Source organism: Mus pahari, chromosome 2, assembly GCF_900095145.1.
Source record: "Mus pahari chromosome 2, PAHARI_EIJ_v1.1, whole genome shotgun sequence".
In the NCBI taxonomy this organism is placed as follows: Eukaryota; Metazoa; Chordata; class Mammalia; order Rodentia; family Muridae; genus Mus; species Mus pahari.
The window spans coordinates 29,794,264-29,810,992 of record NC_034591.1 but is presented as its reverse complement, the minus strand read 5'-3'; the positions used below and the strand labels follow the sequence as shown (position 1 = coordinate 29,810,992).

The 16,729-nt window shown below is 38.7% G+C and overlaps 1 protein-coding gene and 1 pseudogene across 1 annotated transcript in view; one reads left to right on the top strand and one right to left on the bottom strand.

Annotated features, from left to right (window-relative positions):
• The window catches only part of Umad1 (UBAP1-MVB12-associated (UMA) domain containing 1), a 171,078-nt gene that overhangs the window by 45,548 nt on the left and 108,801 nt on the right, over positions 1-16,729 (bottom strand). The window contains exon 3 of the mRNA XM_021190065.2: positions 13,060-13,121. Within this exon, the coding sequence (XP_021045724.1) occupies positions 13,060-13,121 (62 nt within the window). The remainder of the gene's footprint in view (positions 1-13,059; positions 13,122-16,729) is intronic.
• LOC110316002 lies at positions 7,341-9,114 on the top strand (annotated as a pseudogene).

Sequence of the window (16,729 nt, the reverse complement as noted above, 5' to 3'; positions counted from 1 at the left end):
GGATATAAAATTAACTCAAGCAAATCAGTGGCCTCTCTCTACACAAAGGATAAACAGGCTGAGAAAGAAATTAGGGAAACAATACCCTTCACAATAGTCACAAATAATGTAAAATATCTTTGTGTGACTCTAAGAGAGTGAAAGATCTGTATGATAAAAACTTTAAGTCTTTGAAGAAAGAAAGAAATCTAAGATGATCTCAGAAGATGGAAAGATCTCCTATGCTCATGGATTGGCAGGATTGATATAGTAAAAATGGCTGTCTTGCCGAAAGCAATCTACACATTCAATGTAATCCCCATCAAAATTCCAACTCAATTCGTCACAGAGTTAGAAAAGGCAATTTACAAATTCATCTGGAATAACAAAAAACCTAGGATATCAAAAACTATTCTCAACAATAAAAGAATCTCTGATGGAACCACCATGCCTGACCTCAAGCTGTACTACAGAGCAATTGTGATAAAAACTGCATGGTACTGGTACATGCAGCGACAGGCAGGTAGGTCAATGGAATAGAATTGAAGACCCAGAAATGAACCCACATACCTCTGGTCACTTGATCTTTGACAAAGAAGTTAAAGCCATCTAGTGGAAAAAAGACAGTATTTTCAACAAAGGGTGCTGGCTCAACTGCTAGTTATTATGTAGAAGAAAGCAAATTGATCCACTCTTATCTCCTTGTACAAAGCTCAAGTCTAAGTGGATCAAGGAACTCCACATAAAACCAGAGACACTAAAACTTATAGAGGAGAAAGTGGGGAAAGCTTCAAAGATATGGGCATAGGCTCATGCTGTAAGATTGAGAATCGACAATTGCAAAGCTTCTGTAAGGCAAAAGACACTGTCAATAAGACAAAAAGGCCACTAACAGATTGGGAAAGGACCTTTACCAATCCTAAATCTGATAGGGGATCCAATGTATACAAAGAACTCAAGAAGCTGGACTCCAGAAAATCAAATAACCCTATTAAAAAATGGGGTAAAGAGCTAAACAAAGAATTCTCAATTGAGGAATACCGAATAGCTGAGAAGCACCTGAAAAAATGTTCAACATCCTTAATTATCAGGGGAATAAATACAGATCAAAACAACCCTGAGTTCCCCCTAACACCAGTCTGATGGCTAAGATAAAAAATTCAGGTGACAGCAGATGCTGGGTACGATGTGGAGAAAGAGGAACATTCCTCCATTGTTGGTGGGATTGCAAGCTGGTACAACCACTTTGGAAATCAGTCTGGCGGTTCCTCAGAAAATTGGACAGTACTACTGGAAGATCCCGCAAGACCTCTCCTGGGCATATACCCAGAAGATGTTCCAACTGGTAATAAGGACACATGTCCCACTATATTCATAGCAGCCTTATTTATAATAGCCAGAAGCTGGAAAGAACCCAGATGTCCCTGGACGTTGTACATCGTGGTGCGGAGCCTAGTGCGCACCACGATGTACAACGTCCACAAGCAGCTATTGCATATGGCAGCAAGATTTTGCTGACAGGACCCTGATATAGCTGTCTCTTGTGAAGCTATGCCAGTGCCTGGCAAATACATTAGTGGATGCTCACAGTCATCTATTGGATGGAACAGAGGGCCCCCAATGGAGGAGCTCGAGAATGTACCCAAGGAGCTAACAGTACCCCCCAGAGCTTGTGTCTCTAGTTGCATATGTAGCAGAGATTGACCTAGTTGGCCATCAATGGGAGGAGAGGCCCTTGGTCTTTCGAAGCGTATATGGGGAATGCCAGGTCTAGGAAGAGGGAGTGGGTAGGCTGGAGAGCATGGTGGGGGGAGGGTACAGGGGACTTTCGGAGAGGAAACTAGGAAAGGGGATAGCATTTGAAATGTAAATGAAGAAAATATTTAATAAAAAAAGAAATAAGTAAAATTAACTTACTGTCTTTCCTTGAACACAGTCTATCAGAAAGAGCATTATACCTACATGTGATCTAAATACTGAGACTGGTGCCATGGCTAATCTTTAAAGTCAGTGTGTACTTTACTAGGCTCATCCCATATGTTCACCAGCCACCTGTGGCAAGTGCCTACTGTATTATGTATTGTTCAAACTAAATGGTAAGAAGAGCTCTGTTTCTTGTTTTAATCACTCCCTGATGTTTTTCTGTCAGGTGGGTGTCAAGTCTCTACTGAGGTTACGCTCTTTTGTGTTAATGAACAAAGTAGGTTCCAAAGTACAAAATGTTACAGCACTGGAAACGAATGTGCAGTGTGAAAGGGCCATTCTGACTTTTCATTAACACTAAGTACACATGTGTTAAGCTACCTGCTTTTCCTGCTTGTTTGATTTGTCAAGTTTCAGGAACTTCTGTTTTCTTTTAGGATCCAGTTACTGGCCCCATTACCCAATGTTCAGGAGAATACAGGCAACTTTACCACTTGTTGGCTTTTTAAATAAAATGGTACTTCAAAGGAGTTAAATTATTTAAATATCTAAATCCAAAGTGGTTCATGGTAATTTATAAGAATCACAGATTCTTGTTATGAAAATAACTTGAAAAGAATCACAATAATAATAACCACAAATGTATACCAAAATACACTAAATTCTAGGCTAACAGCCCTCATGAAATTACAGAGGCCAGCTGAAGGGCTTGCATGCTACCCTGAGACTGCACAGGCCTTTCTGACAAACTATGGCAGAGAAGATCATTACAGGAAAAGGAACTGAGGAGTCCCAGCCACCAGTTCATCCTCAAATCTGAACACAAAATGTAAAAGGGTTTGCTTTGTAATGATTTCGCTCATTTTTGTCTTTTCATTTATTGTTAGAAAAGCCTTAATTGAACTTTGGGCTTTTAATTACCTTCCAGGCAAAATAATAAAAACCAGGAAGTTCATGTAGATTCTACAATCTTCTGATGCAGAAAATATTCATCTTTATGATGTAAAATGAGATTAAGTGCCAGTTAAAATTGTCAGTGTGCTCCAATGTATAATTTATTTATAATTTAATTGTAATTCTCAGTATATGTTATTCTTGTGTCTCAAATACTCACATATTATCATCTCTGTGCATTACAAACTCCTTCAGCCTTGAGATCAGTGGTACTGATTCCCTCAGTTAAATAATGATTACCTCTGTAATACCCAAAGTGATGGCTGCCACCAAAAGGCATCTCTATAACTTTAATCCTGGAGTTTAATCATGGTTAACTGGTTTGCTTACCTTCATTTGGTAAAGTGTTAGTAGTATAATCCAAGACATTTTCAGACACAGAGAATATTAAACAGAACTTTGCTTATAATAGATTTTTAATGAAATATTTGTTAAAATAAATGAAGCAGCCTGATATTTCAAAAATGTACTTTGGGACATGCTAGAAAATTATTATTTATTAAGCAATCTAAACATGTTTTAGTTTACCATTTTATTACCATGCTAATAGTTAATTCATCAGACCTTTCTATGACCAAATTGTCTTATAACCAACTGCATATGGCCTGCATATCTTCAAACTAATCAATTACCTTTTTAGTTAGTGTTTCCATTAGGATTCTAGCATTCTTCACCAAACCAACAAAGCTCTATACAAATCACATTCCTCAGGTCTCAAGAGCCTTGTTCTCTTAGGCTGGCAGGATGGTTGAGCAGGTAAAGGTACTTTCTGTCAGGCTCCATCCTGGGAACCACGTGGTGAAAGGAGACAACCAACTCACCCAATTTGTTGTCTGACTTCTACATTTGCATTACGACATATACGTGCAACACACACACACACACACACACACACACACACACAAGTGTTTAAAAACCAATCGAACTCTTCTGGTGATTAATTTGTCTCACATTATATAATATAAACAACTATAGAGTAGAAATTTCATTTGATGTATTATGATATTTGGGAATTGAAAGTTGGAATTTGAAAGCACCATAGGGTTGAAGTAAGTTGGCTTAAGTCACATACTATAATAATGTGTATGCTTTCACACAAAACTCTACGAAAGGAGACATGTTTGATTACTTAATTATTCTTAATGGGAAAAATTATTAATGTTATACTTTTGGAAAGTCAGTTGTAAGGCAATTATTTTGGTTTATTTAATCTCATTAAGAATATGTCATTTGAGTAGAATCCCTTCAAATATAGTATGGCCTCAATTAAGTTGCTATGAATGATGTTTTTTAATACCATTGTTTGGAAAGAAACTGCCCAGCATGTGGTTTGACTATTTTGTTGTGATTCCTGAGTTCTCTATTATGTTCTTTTCTTCTTCACTGTTTATACTCTTTGGCTATAGAAAACTTGTTTTTAAAAACTTGTATTTTATAATGAAGCTACTAAGATTCCCATGTTTATTTTTTGGAAAATTTTACAAACTAGAATACAAAAGGTTTGAAAAGCTGCAATGTATTGAAGAATTGAAGAAAAATCTTTGAATACTTATCATTTATTTAGTTAACTTTTAAAATTACTCTATATTTATTATACAAAGTAAAGCTTTATTATGACATTTTGTTACTTGTATATTGTGTCTCTGGATCATGCCTACCAATTACCCTCTTTTCCTACACCATCCAGTCCCCTTCCTCTGTGCAAATAGTCTCACATTTACTTTCATGTTTTATTCTTTTTTTTAAAAAATTTAGATTCTGCATATGAGAGAATATATTTGGTATTTTTCCAGTCTCTTAATTCTTGTACAAGAAAGTCCTATACTGTGTGGCAAAACACATATAAAAAACCCCTTGGGAAAGTTAAGTCCCTACTGCTGAAGACACCATGCACTTTGGACACAGGACCCAGAAGGTGTGAGCTGGCTTTAACCTCAAAGCATTCTCCCTGAAGACTTAGCTTTCAGGGTACCAAGAGCCGCCAATCAAGCTTCCAAACAAGGAAAGCAAGGAACAATCCTTGCCAACTCTGATGCCTGTGAAGGACTAGCATGGCCCTGTAATTCTAAAGGTGCAGCAGTGGCATGAACACCTTGGTCATAAACAAAAACTCTTGAATTGTGCTCAAGATCTGCTCAACAAGAGGAAAACATTTTTGGTGCTGGAGGGCTAGCCAACAACTCAAGGTTAGTTATGGCCTTTGGAGGAGAACCTACTTGAACCACTTTACTAAACCAGTATAATTCCTAGATGTATTCTAAATATTTATTCTTAAACCCACAGATAAATGCCATTCTCAGCTTAATCAAATAAATGTCTTCTTACAAAACAGACTGACACAGAACTACAGCCAACCAAAATGCAGAGAAAAAGTGACTACATGATACTCAGCCTCACCTGATATATCTATAACATTAACTCCTGCTCCTACAGGTAAGGATCAACCTGGAAGATGGGGCTGAAAGACTGTAACACCCAGAGGAACAGGAAGTCTGTTGTCTGAGTGTATCTCCCAGAAACACCAGGAGTTACACCTGTGGATGGTCACCAACTTGGTTACCTAAACAAGAGGTGAATGAGGATGATACCAATACCCATGCGTGTACGAAAGCACGGAATCTCAGAGGGCCCCAACCAAAGACAAGTAACGACAGGCAGTTAAAGAGCTCTGAGAGCACCTAGCAAAATGGCCCTCCCCTGGGAGTAGAGCTCCCTGACTATACCAATACTCAGTGGTTAGCCCTGAAATCATAGGTGTCCAAGTAAGATATGGAAAAAGCAGTCTGTATTTATATATTTAGGAATACACACACACACACACACACACACACACACACAAGCAATTAAAGAAAAAGAGGCCACAAACTTGAGAAAAAGGACCAGGGCCAGGGGTAATACGAAGGGTTGAAGGGAGAAAAGTGAATGTAGAAAATGATGTAATTATATTTTAAGTTAAAAAAATCATTATAAAGGAAAAAAGTACATCTCATATATTAATTACAAAGTGTGATTTAATTAGCAATCTGTGTTTGGCTTATTTGCCACAGTGTACTGATTCCAGGTAGACATTGTTTGAAATACAAGAATTCTTTGTAGAATAGTGTTGAGAATACTTCCATAGTTTCCTGACATAAATACTATCCTGAAAAAAAACGTTAATTGGCAAAAGAAAGAAACAAACAAGAAAACAATCCTTGGGAATCACTGCTTAAAATTAATTTTTTTAAAAAAACATGTGAACACTTAACAATCTGATTTATAATGTGTCTTTATGTAATGAATTAATGCCAAAACAGTTATGACACATAAAAAATATTCAAATCCAAATGAGTATTTTAGAAAGATATAATAGATAGTCGATGGCAGATGGTTGCAAGAGGGTGAACTGGACGAGAAAGATAAAAGTCAACTTATGATTTGTAAATACCTACAACCCAGCAAGTGTTCTCCCAGTACCGAGTTACAACTCCAGCTAGCTCTTAGTATAGTTAAAAAGCCCAACTGAAAACACAAAGAAGTAGGCAAGAATAGTTATGAGAGGTGAACTGTGTGTACACATGTCCTCATCATCTGACAATGAAAGGTAAGGTGTCTACTCACAGCTTTTCAGATATGAACTGGATAAATTCCCTGTCCTCTAATCTAAGTGTTCGTGCAGACCAAACATTAAGCATTTATTCAATGGCTGATAATACCATGTACCAAGAACAAAACATGTTTTCAGCAAATATATACATATGTATAAACATGCATGTATACACACTTAAAAAATATAAGCACATATATAAATATATAAATTATACACACAAACATATATACATTTACATACACATAAATATGTGTACAAACCATAAATATACACATGTAAACAAATATACATTTACACACAAGTATATACACACTTACATAAACAAAAATATATGCATGTGCACAAACATAAATATGCATACGTACATAAACATGAAACTTAATAAACATTAATATACATTTATATACACATGTACATATAAACACACATTTACATACACATTGATATATACATATACATATATATATACACACATATAAATATACCCATATATGCACACAAACATACATGTGTACATGTACAAACATAAAACACTACAAACATTATTTCTAGTTTTATGGAACCCCTTCTAATTTACCAGTTATGTTCTTATCATGTTATTTCTACAGATAGATATGATAACTTATGCTTATAATTCAGCCCTTAACAGTCTGAAGCAGTAAGATCACTGAAAGTCTGAGCTAGTCCAGGCTAGACTGAGTTCTAGGCCATCCTAGCATACAAAGGCTCTGTCTTAACATATAAAGCAACCAACCAGCTGGCTTGCCAGTCAGCCAACCAGCCAACCAACCAACCAACCAACCAACCAACCAACCAACCAACCAACCACTTCTGCATTTCTTAGTCTTTTAAAATGAACTATGGATAATTTTTTTGGGTCAGACCAGTGGGGAAAATGGCCACACTGCAGGAGAATGAAGTCTAAGTAGATGGCAAGCTGAAACTAAGCAAGAATGAGCTGAAGAGGCGTCTGAAAGCTGAGAAGAAACTGGCAGAGAAAGAGGCCAAGCAGAAAGAGCTCTGTGGGAAACAGCTAAACCAGACTGCTTGTGCCATCACCAACCACACTGCTGACAATGGTGGGTGCTGAGGAGAAGACTCTGGACTCAAATCAATACTACAGGATTCAAAGTCCAGCAGCCTAGCAGCTGAAGGTCAGTGGGGAGGACCAGTACCCACACAAGTACCATGTGGACATCTCACTCACTCAGTTCATCGAAGAATACAGTCACCTGCAGCCCGGGGGACCACCTGACTGATGTTACCCTCAGAGTGGCAGGTCGCCAAGAGAGACTCTGGGAGAAAGCTCATCTTCTATGACCTTCGAGCAAAGGGTATCAAGTTACAAGTGATGGTCAACTCCAGGAATTATAAATCAGAAGAGGAATTTGTTCATATAATTAACAAAATGCGTCTGGGAGACATAATTGAAGTTGAGGGGAATCCTGGGAAAACCAAGAAGGGTAAGCTGAGCATCACACCCAGGAGATCACACAGCTGGCCCCGCTTGCACATGCTGCTTCATCATCACTTTGGTTTCAAAGACAAGGAAACACAGTATCGTCAGAGATACTTGGACTTGATCCTGAATGACTTTGTGAGGCAGAAATTTATTGCCTGCTCTATGATCATCACATATATAAGAAGTTTCTTGGATGAGCTAGGATTCCAAGAGACTGAAACTCCCATGATGTGTTCATCCCTGGGGAGATATGGCCAAACCTTTCATCACCTATCACAATGAGTTGGACATGAACTTGTATATGAGAATTGCTCCAGAATTCTACCACAAGATGCTGGTAGTTGGTGGCATTGACCAAGTTTATGAAATTGGGCACCAGTTCTGGAATGAAAGGATTGATTTGACTCACAATCCTGTTCACCACCTGTGAGTTCTACCTGGCCTATGCAGACTATCACGACCTCATGGACATCATAGAGAAGATGTGGTCAGGGATGGTGAAAAGCATTAAGGGAGTTACAAGATCACCTACCACCCAGATGGGCCAGAATGCCAAGCCTAAAAGATTGACTTCACCCTACCCTTCCAAAACATCAGCATGGTAGAAGAGCTTGAGAAAGCCCAAGGTGTGAAGCTGCCAGAAACAAGTCTCTTTAAAATTGAAGAAACTCGAAAAATTCTTGATGATATTTGTGTTGCAAAAGATACTGAATGCTCCCCACCTCGGACTACAGCCAGGCTCCTTGATAAGCATGTTGGAAAGTTCCTCGAAGTGACATGCATCGGTCCTACACTCATCTGTGATCACCCACAGATCATGAGTCTTTTGACCAAATGGCACTGCTCCAAAGAGGGTCTAACTGAGTGCTTTGAGCCGTTTGTCATGAAGAAGGAGGTATGGGATGCCTACACTCAGCTGAATGATCCCATGAGGCAGCAACAGCTGTTTGAAGAATAAGCCAAGGCCCAGGCTGCTGGTGATGATGAGGCCATGTTCATAGACGAAAACTTCTGCACAGCCCATTTCCATGGGCTGGCCCCAACAGCTGTCTGGGGCATGGGGATCGATCAACTCACTATGTTTCTCACAGATTCCAACGAAATCAAGGAAGTACTTCTGTTTCCTGCCATGAAGCCTGAAGACAAGAAGGAAACTGCAATGGCCACTGACACCTCAGAGAGTACAGAGGCCAGCCCCTCTGTCTAGAAGATACATGCAACTATAGCGTCTGAATCTCAGCAGATCTGGTCTCAGGAAGCGATTCCTGTGTGGTGTCCATCTGGCCACTGCACTCCAACCACCACAAGAGAGAAGAATTAAAGAATTTCTTTTTATTCCTTGTTACTAAATAAACCATTTCTCTCTCTCTCTCTTTTTTTTTTTTTAAAAAAAGTGAACTATGAATCTCCTTGCTAGTATATTGATTATAATATCTTTATCTAATATATACTCTTCAAACTATCTAAAAATCATTAAATTTTTTTGTTGTTAATGAGAATGCCAAAACTGTTTTTTTTAAAAATGGGTAACTACTAAGAAGTCCAAACAAAACAAAACACAAAACACGTTTCTTTTGCCAGAGAGAAAAGGTTCAGTTTCTAATATAAAACAGAAGACAGAATTTGATGAAGAGATTTACTTGTTAAAGAAGACCACTCAATCAGAAACTGAAAAGTCACTTCCAGTGCATTTATGGCACAGCACAGGAGGCTGTGAAGCTAACAAAGACGTGTGCTCTGCCTTCTAAGCATGGCATTACAGTGAAGTCATCAAGAACAGCATAAGAGGTCAGAAGTAATAGGGTTGTCTTTGGCTGCAGGAGCAAAGAGTTCACACGAGGTAGTGGTTGAATAGAGCCTGAGGTTAAGTTCTTACTCGAGGTGTTTTAGAGGTACCGACATAACAAAACCCACCTTAAAAAGAGATCTGGGAAAGAAATGGTAATCCAGTAACAGTCAAGTGCACAGATGAGGACCCAGCGGAGGGAAAAGAAGCCTGCTACAAAAATGCTCAGTAGGTAGAATCATCAGGACTTGAGGAGGTAAGACAAATGCATCCAAATGACATTCGGGTTTTTTTATTTGGCTGTTGAATCAATCGCTAACATATTTTTTTGACAGGACTTTGTATACACCAGATGTGAATCTGAGTTATAAGGTCTATTTTAATTCTATACAGATGATAAATAAATGATCAGAAACAGAGATAACTGTAGTGGAGAAGATGAAACAAAGTTATATGGTGGCGACTGGGGGTGTGACACTTCAGAAGAGGTAATCATGAGAAAGGTTAGCAAAATAAATGATAGTTTCTATGACAACGAAGAGCCAAGGCAACCTCTGGTAACGAGCATGAATGCCAGCAACATACAGGACAAGAAGAGAAAGAGCTCAGTATCATGAACTGACAGGAAGGCCAGTGGCATGGAGGGAAGGCTGGGGCATGGGGAGGAAGGAGAATGGATGATGCAGGGATTCCTGGAGCCTGCTCTAGGCTTAAGTGCTCATTCTCCTTAGTGAGAAATCAGCTAGTTTCAAGCCAATGAACAGTGTGCCCGACGTTTACTTTGGTTTGCTATGTGACCAGTGGGCCCTAAGGGAACACTGGAGGTAGAAACCTGGCACAAGTGGTGGCTTTGTGTTCTAACAGTGACCAGGCTGAGGGACTGCTGGAATCCAGAGGCTAAGATGACAAGACATGAAAGGGATAAAAAGGAATGTGAAGGACAGAGTGGAGCCAAGGATGCCTTGGGGATTCAGTTCTACACCTGCCATAGATAATGGTGATATGTCAAGATGATGAAAACCTGGACAGAGATGCTTTGGGGCTGCAAAAATCAACAAGTAGACCTCTCCATGGTCAAGTGAAGGTTGAAATGTTTAGATATAAGTAAAATGTAGTCAGCTGACTAGACAGGCCCATACTCAGGGCCATAGGCTCACACATACTACACTCACTGTGCGAGTTGTGAGCCTCTTACCAGAGCCTAAAACTCTCAGATTAGATAATAGATTTGTTCTACATGAAGGTATAAGCAGTACAGACTATACTGCAACGTTTTCATTGTTGGGGTTTTAAAGAAGAGAAATAAAGAATTTTATTTTAGGCATTTAAGGTAAAGACAAATAATTTTGGCTTTTTTATGATAAACCACAGATAGCCTCTTATGATTTAACTATGTGGTTTCCTCTGTAGCACCCTGTTTCTTTTGTGCTCTCTGATGGTGAACATTGGCTGTTCCATTGCTCAGACAGCACTTCTGACTTATCCAAGTATGTATACTGGCTCTACGGTACTAAGGGAAAGTCTAGAACACAGCCTGACAATGAGCCAGCTCAATTCCCTGGTGACTTTGAATGCTCCCTTCCTTAAAGCCTTGGAAGACTCCATACTGACGAGCAAACTTAACAGCAACCACAAACTGTCAAGCTCTACAGACATATCCAGTACATCCTGTAATATGCTACAGTTCCCCCACTCCCACCTGTTTGGTTTGACATGTGGAAACTGAAATCTTAAGGTAATAGCATTAAGAGATGTGGCTTTGGGGAGATAATTAGGTCGTGAGGGTGGAACCTTCAGAAGGTGGACTGTTTCCTTTAATAAGGGGTGAAGGTCAAAGCTCCATGTGATGACACAAGAAGGAACCACCCATGATCTAAAAAAGCAGGCTCTATCAGATAGCAAAGTTGCTAGCACCTTGATCTTGAGGTTTCCAGGTCTGGAACTTAACTTCCTACTGTCTGTAAGCCAGTATTCAGTATGGCACTTTCTAACAGTAGCCTGATAAAGACACTAAGCAATTAAAACTTACAAAGTCATGGTGGCTATTTTCTAAGCCTCCAACACACCAGTGCTTTACTCCAATCACAGAGGTTATACATGGTCAACACTTAGCTCTCACTCTATGCTTGACGTGAAGTAAAATTGAAGAGATCAAGGTGCTTTAATGTACAAGGTAGATAGTTTTCTTTCTGTATCCATTTCTTTCATCATTATCTACCCAGTTCTTTGTACTGTGTCTTAGGCATAGTCACTGTTTAGTAAATATTTGTGGAATGAATGAATGAAAGAATAAATTCAGGTAAGTGAAAAAATAAAATGATTTTTCTTCCTATTCATCAATTTAAGTAGGTTTTCCCTTGATTATAAAATTTGCTTAGTGAAAACTATTAAAAAATCCCTTAAAATAGCTGGGCGGTAGTGGCACACGCCTTTAATCCCAGCACTTGGGAGGCAGAGGCAGGCGGATTTCTGAGTTTGAGGTCAGCCTGGTCTACAAAGTGAGACAAAGTGAGTTCCAGGACAGCCAGGGCTACACAGAGAAACCCTGTCTCGAAAAACCAAAAAAAAAAAAAAAAAAAAAAAAAAAAAAAAAAAAATCCCTTAAAATAAAGGCAACTTTCTACTTATAGCTTATTAATTAATTAATTAATTAATTGTGATTAATGTAGTCATTTGACAATCTTCTTGAGCACACACTCTGGATCCTGTGCTGAAACAGATAGGGCACAGCCTGACCTCACTGACGCACTTGCTTTTGTGCTGCAGGGAGATGTGGGAAGAGTCACTGTGTGGAAAGCTGCAAAATCGCGCCTATCTCTTCCACCTAATACCTAACATTCCCCTAAGTCTTAAAGAGAATTACCTCAGTGATTAAATACTATTAATACATTGTGCACAGAGAACCCTAACATACTAACATTCCCTCCAGGAGAAAACAACTTTTTTTAGGGAAAAAGAAGACATAAAACTGGTTTTTCTCCAGAATAGTCAAGAAATATTGTCTGATGCTAGACCAAATAGTAAGACAATAGAATTCTCAAAATTCACTCAAAAATAGACTGTTCTAACTCAAGAACTCTATTTTTCTTTCTAACACCCCCCTCCTCTTAATTTCCCTTCCTGCCTTTCCCTTCCACCCTCTCTCCCTCTCTCCATCCCTCTCTTCTTCTTCACCTCCTTCCAAAGGTTTTCATTTCTCGATGCAGGAACCCCAGGAGAGCTGGGCAGTCTCTGGCAGGCAGCTAGCTCAGCGCTGCTAGCCCTGACCCTGGCTTCTCTGTGTGAGTTGTTGCTGTGAATCAGCTGGAGACTCTGCAAGCAGATCCCTCTGTTGCATCCCCTGGATTCCCACTGCACTTTCCTTACCTCCAAAGACTGGCTGCCTTCTGCTTCAGAAGCTTTACATCTCATTTCATTTGCTGTATCTCCTACAAGACAGAGGAAATTTTTTCTGTTATAAGGGCAATTATCTTGGGTTTGTTTGCAGTGTTTTTTGGTACTGTACGCTTCATGCTATGGAAGTAACTACTCTTTCTTTGTTACAAAGTAAACAAATTAATTTTAAAGAGTAAGAAAATATATTTTTACACAGATATCATGAATCATTCCATAAACACACACTAAAATGTATCCTGCTTTACACAGGTTTACACTGAAAAAAGAACATCAATTTGAATTGTGTTTATCAAGTCACATTTTAATTAAGAAAGCTATGACTTAAAGACTCGCAAACTATTTTAAAATGCTAATTTCTTTATGACAAGAATAATTGTCCTCCAAACTTGTCTTCATAAAGTTTAATCCTTATGGCTTTTTTTTTGTCCCTGTGGATTAAAGTAGATATACATATTTCTGTGTGACAGTAAACCCAATAGAAGACAATCTTCCCAGCAGGAAAGAACTTGAACAAACACATAAGGAGCCTTCGGTTAGTACCACGAGTTCTAAGTCTGGTGCCTCCCTAGATTCCATTGCTAAATTAACGTGGAGCAGGCTGACTTAGACGACACAGACTAGATCCACAGTTGAGCAAGTACAATCATAACAAGTTATTAATGGCCTGCCTTAATTTGCTAATTACTAATAGTTGGTGATTGGCACATGGTCAGTAATACCCAATTAGCCTACTTCTCTGAAGCATAATCAGAAACTAATTTAGTAATTTGTAAATTGTTCTTCCCATAAAATTAGGTCAATTTAAGACTGTACAGAACAGTGAACTGATGAAGCGTATGGATGAGGGCTGACTGAGGTCACAGGTAAGGACTGTGCTGATGATAAGGAATGCCATGAGCAGCAATCGAGACAGAGCACGGAAAGCTTTCCAAGGTCAACTTTTCCTTATGAAACACAAAAGCTTAGTTTATCAGTGATGACAATTAAGGAAAAGGCTCTGAAAGCTATACAGAACTAAACAAACCTTGTTATATCTGACAACCACAGACAATTAAATTTTCTGATGATAGATACTGTCTCCATGTGTTTCAATATAGAGAAATCAATGACATTCTAGTCTATCAGGTCTGTTTCCATTTGTATATACTATAACTTAGTGACAAAACAGACATCCAATCTCTTTGTAGTATTTCACCTATGAATCTGTGGCAAAACATTTTAAAGGTAGCTGGTAAAAACTGTATTTGAACATGTAACATACGGTCTAAAATTTGTGAGATTTAAAAGACAAATTTATAAAATATTACTTTAATATTTTGTTTGTAATATAATTGTGAGATCATTTTTAAATTCAAAAAAAGTTAATAGTATTTTTAAAAAATCATACCGAAAGAAAACCCTTACAAATTTGGTCTGTATATAATTGTCATAATTTTATTGCTAAGACAAAAATTAAATCAACCTATTGTTGTAATCTAAGATGTCCAAAATTCCAATTGACTTTCTAGGTGGCTGTTTATAGTGATTGTTCATTGACAATACGTAAGTGCAGAAACCAGAGCACAAGGAATATTTACTTTACTTAATTATAGATATGAGCATGGCAGCACATGGAGCCATATGATACAAATGCTTGTGCCCTGTTACCAATGCACATCCAAAACCAAACAGAATGTTTAAGGAAGCAGGAAAAACTCAGGAAAAGTTACTTACTCTACAAAAGATTATTCATTTAAACAATTTATCACTTCACTCATAGCCACACTGACACTGCATACTGCTAGAATTACCCAGGACAGAATCTATGCTTCCTTTGCCATTTTCTTGTTTCAAGGTGAGAACAAGCCATTTTCTCTATTTCTCCCTACTGCCAGGGAAGCAGGAAAGGTTATGAGTCACTGTTGTTGAAAACACACAACACATCGGCCTGGAAGCAAGGGGGAAACGCCACTGGGGTGATGGCTCAGGTAGGATGGTCACTCATCACAGACCAACTGGCATCTGCAAGATCAGTGCATCAGACAAAGACACAAGATGAAGCCAAATACAACAAAGGGAAAGAACAGGTTACGGTGAAATACAGCTTCTGAATTTTCTCCCAACTGAATAATTTTATCATGGTGAAAATTCAATTATTTTGTATCCACTTAAGAGATGAAATAACAGAACAATAAATAAAAACAAATGTGAGAAATATAAGACAAGGTACTTTAGCAACACCGCTTATACTTTACAACTCATTTCTAAGTCAGCCATTTAGAAGGAAGAAAAGGATCATGATGATTCTGGTGGATTTCTCTCTGGTAAAACTGTTGAAGACTGCCTATCATGTATGGTCAGATCTCCCCTCCCTCTGTAAGTAAAGCTCAGAGGGCAGAGCCACTCAGTGAGTGAGTGACAGCAGCCATGCACATGTCAGGAGAACCCATCTCCAGAGCTGGTCCAGGGAGTGAAGAGCCAACTGCTCTGAAAGGGAGCTCTGAAGTCAGGATTTGGTGCTGGCCACTCCCCTCTACCCCAGTCTCTCCATTCCTTCTTGTGGCACTAGGCTCCAAGCATTATGCGTCTTCTTCTCTTCCAGTGGTAATGATGACTACTTCTGATAAGAGTTAGCCTCTGTCCTTCCTTATGGCCTTTTAAAGCAAATATACAATGCCCTTGGTGTTTTTCCAGAAGTTTTAAAGTTTTAGCATAAGCAAAATTCCTCATATACTATAACTGTGTTAGTTTCTTTGTTTAAAAGTATAGATTTTATTTTCAGTAAATGATAAAGGCTACAAATACCAATAGTACTCATTGTGATCTTAGAGAACTAATATGAAATAATTCGGCTAATTTTCGTTGCGAAAGGCCAGATAGTAAACAGGTTGGGCTTCGGAGGCCATATGGTCTCTGTCACATCTTCACAACTCCACCACTGTAGCCAAATGCAGCCACAGACATCATGTGAGCTAGCAAGTGGCTAAGATCCAAGACAATGTTATTTATGAAAACAGCTGGTAGGCTGGAGAGTTTACTAATCCCCATTGTAGAGGAAAATATGTACACTGCACATTTTATGGGATTAAAAGAAAAAAAATATTTGAGCTCTTCAAGGAGATGAGAAAGGGAGGGTCATTAGAGTATCACCATGACCTTAATTCTATTGGGAGAAGGTCGGGTGGGAGAGGAAAAATGACATAAGAAAGTGAGCATTAGGCCTAAGGGAAGGTAGACAGCAGAGAAATTTGCAGGCATGGGGAAGAAGACCCAATGTTCCCGTAGTCCATCTAGGGAGGCTAGTACAGAGGGTTTGATGGTAGGTAACTGAAGGAACAGATCCTTATGCCCTACTATTTCTCTGTGCATTGGTGAGTATGGGAAGATCTAGGTCTACTTGGTTCTGCCCTTTCTTTACTTTCTCTTGATAAAAGACAGTCATAGAGAATATGCCACTGCACTCTCCCCAGTAGGGGAAGCCGTCCCAACTCAGCATATCCTGCCACTAGGAGGTGGTCTTGATTTAAACCACATTATTCAACATAAGATTTAATATCTAGCTATCACGGTTTTATCTCAATTGGACATACTTAATATGGGAAGAGGATTGTCATTACTAGCACATCCTTGAGCTCATAAGAACTAGGATTGGACTGATAGG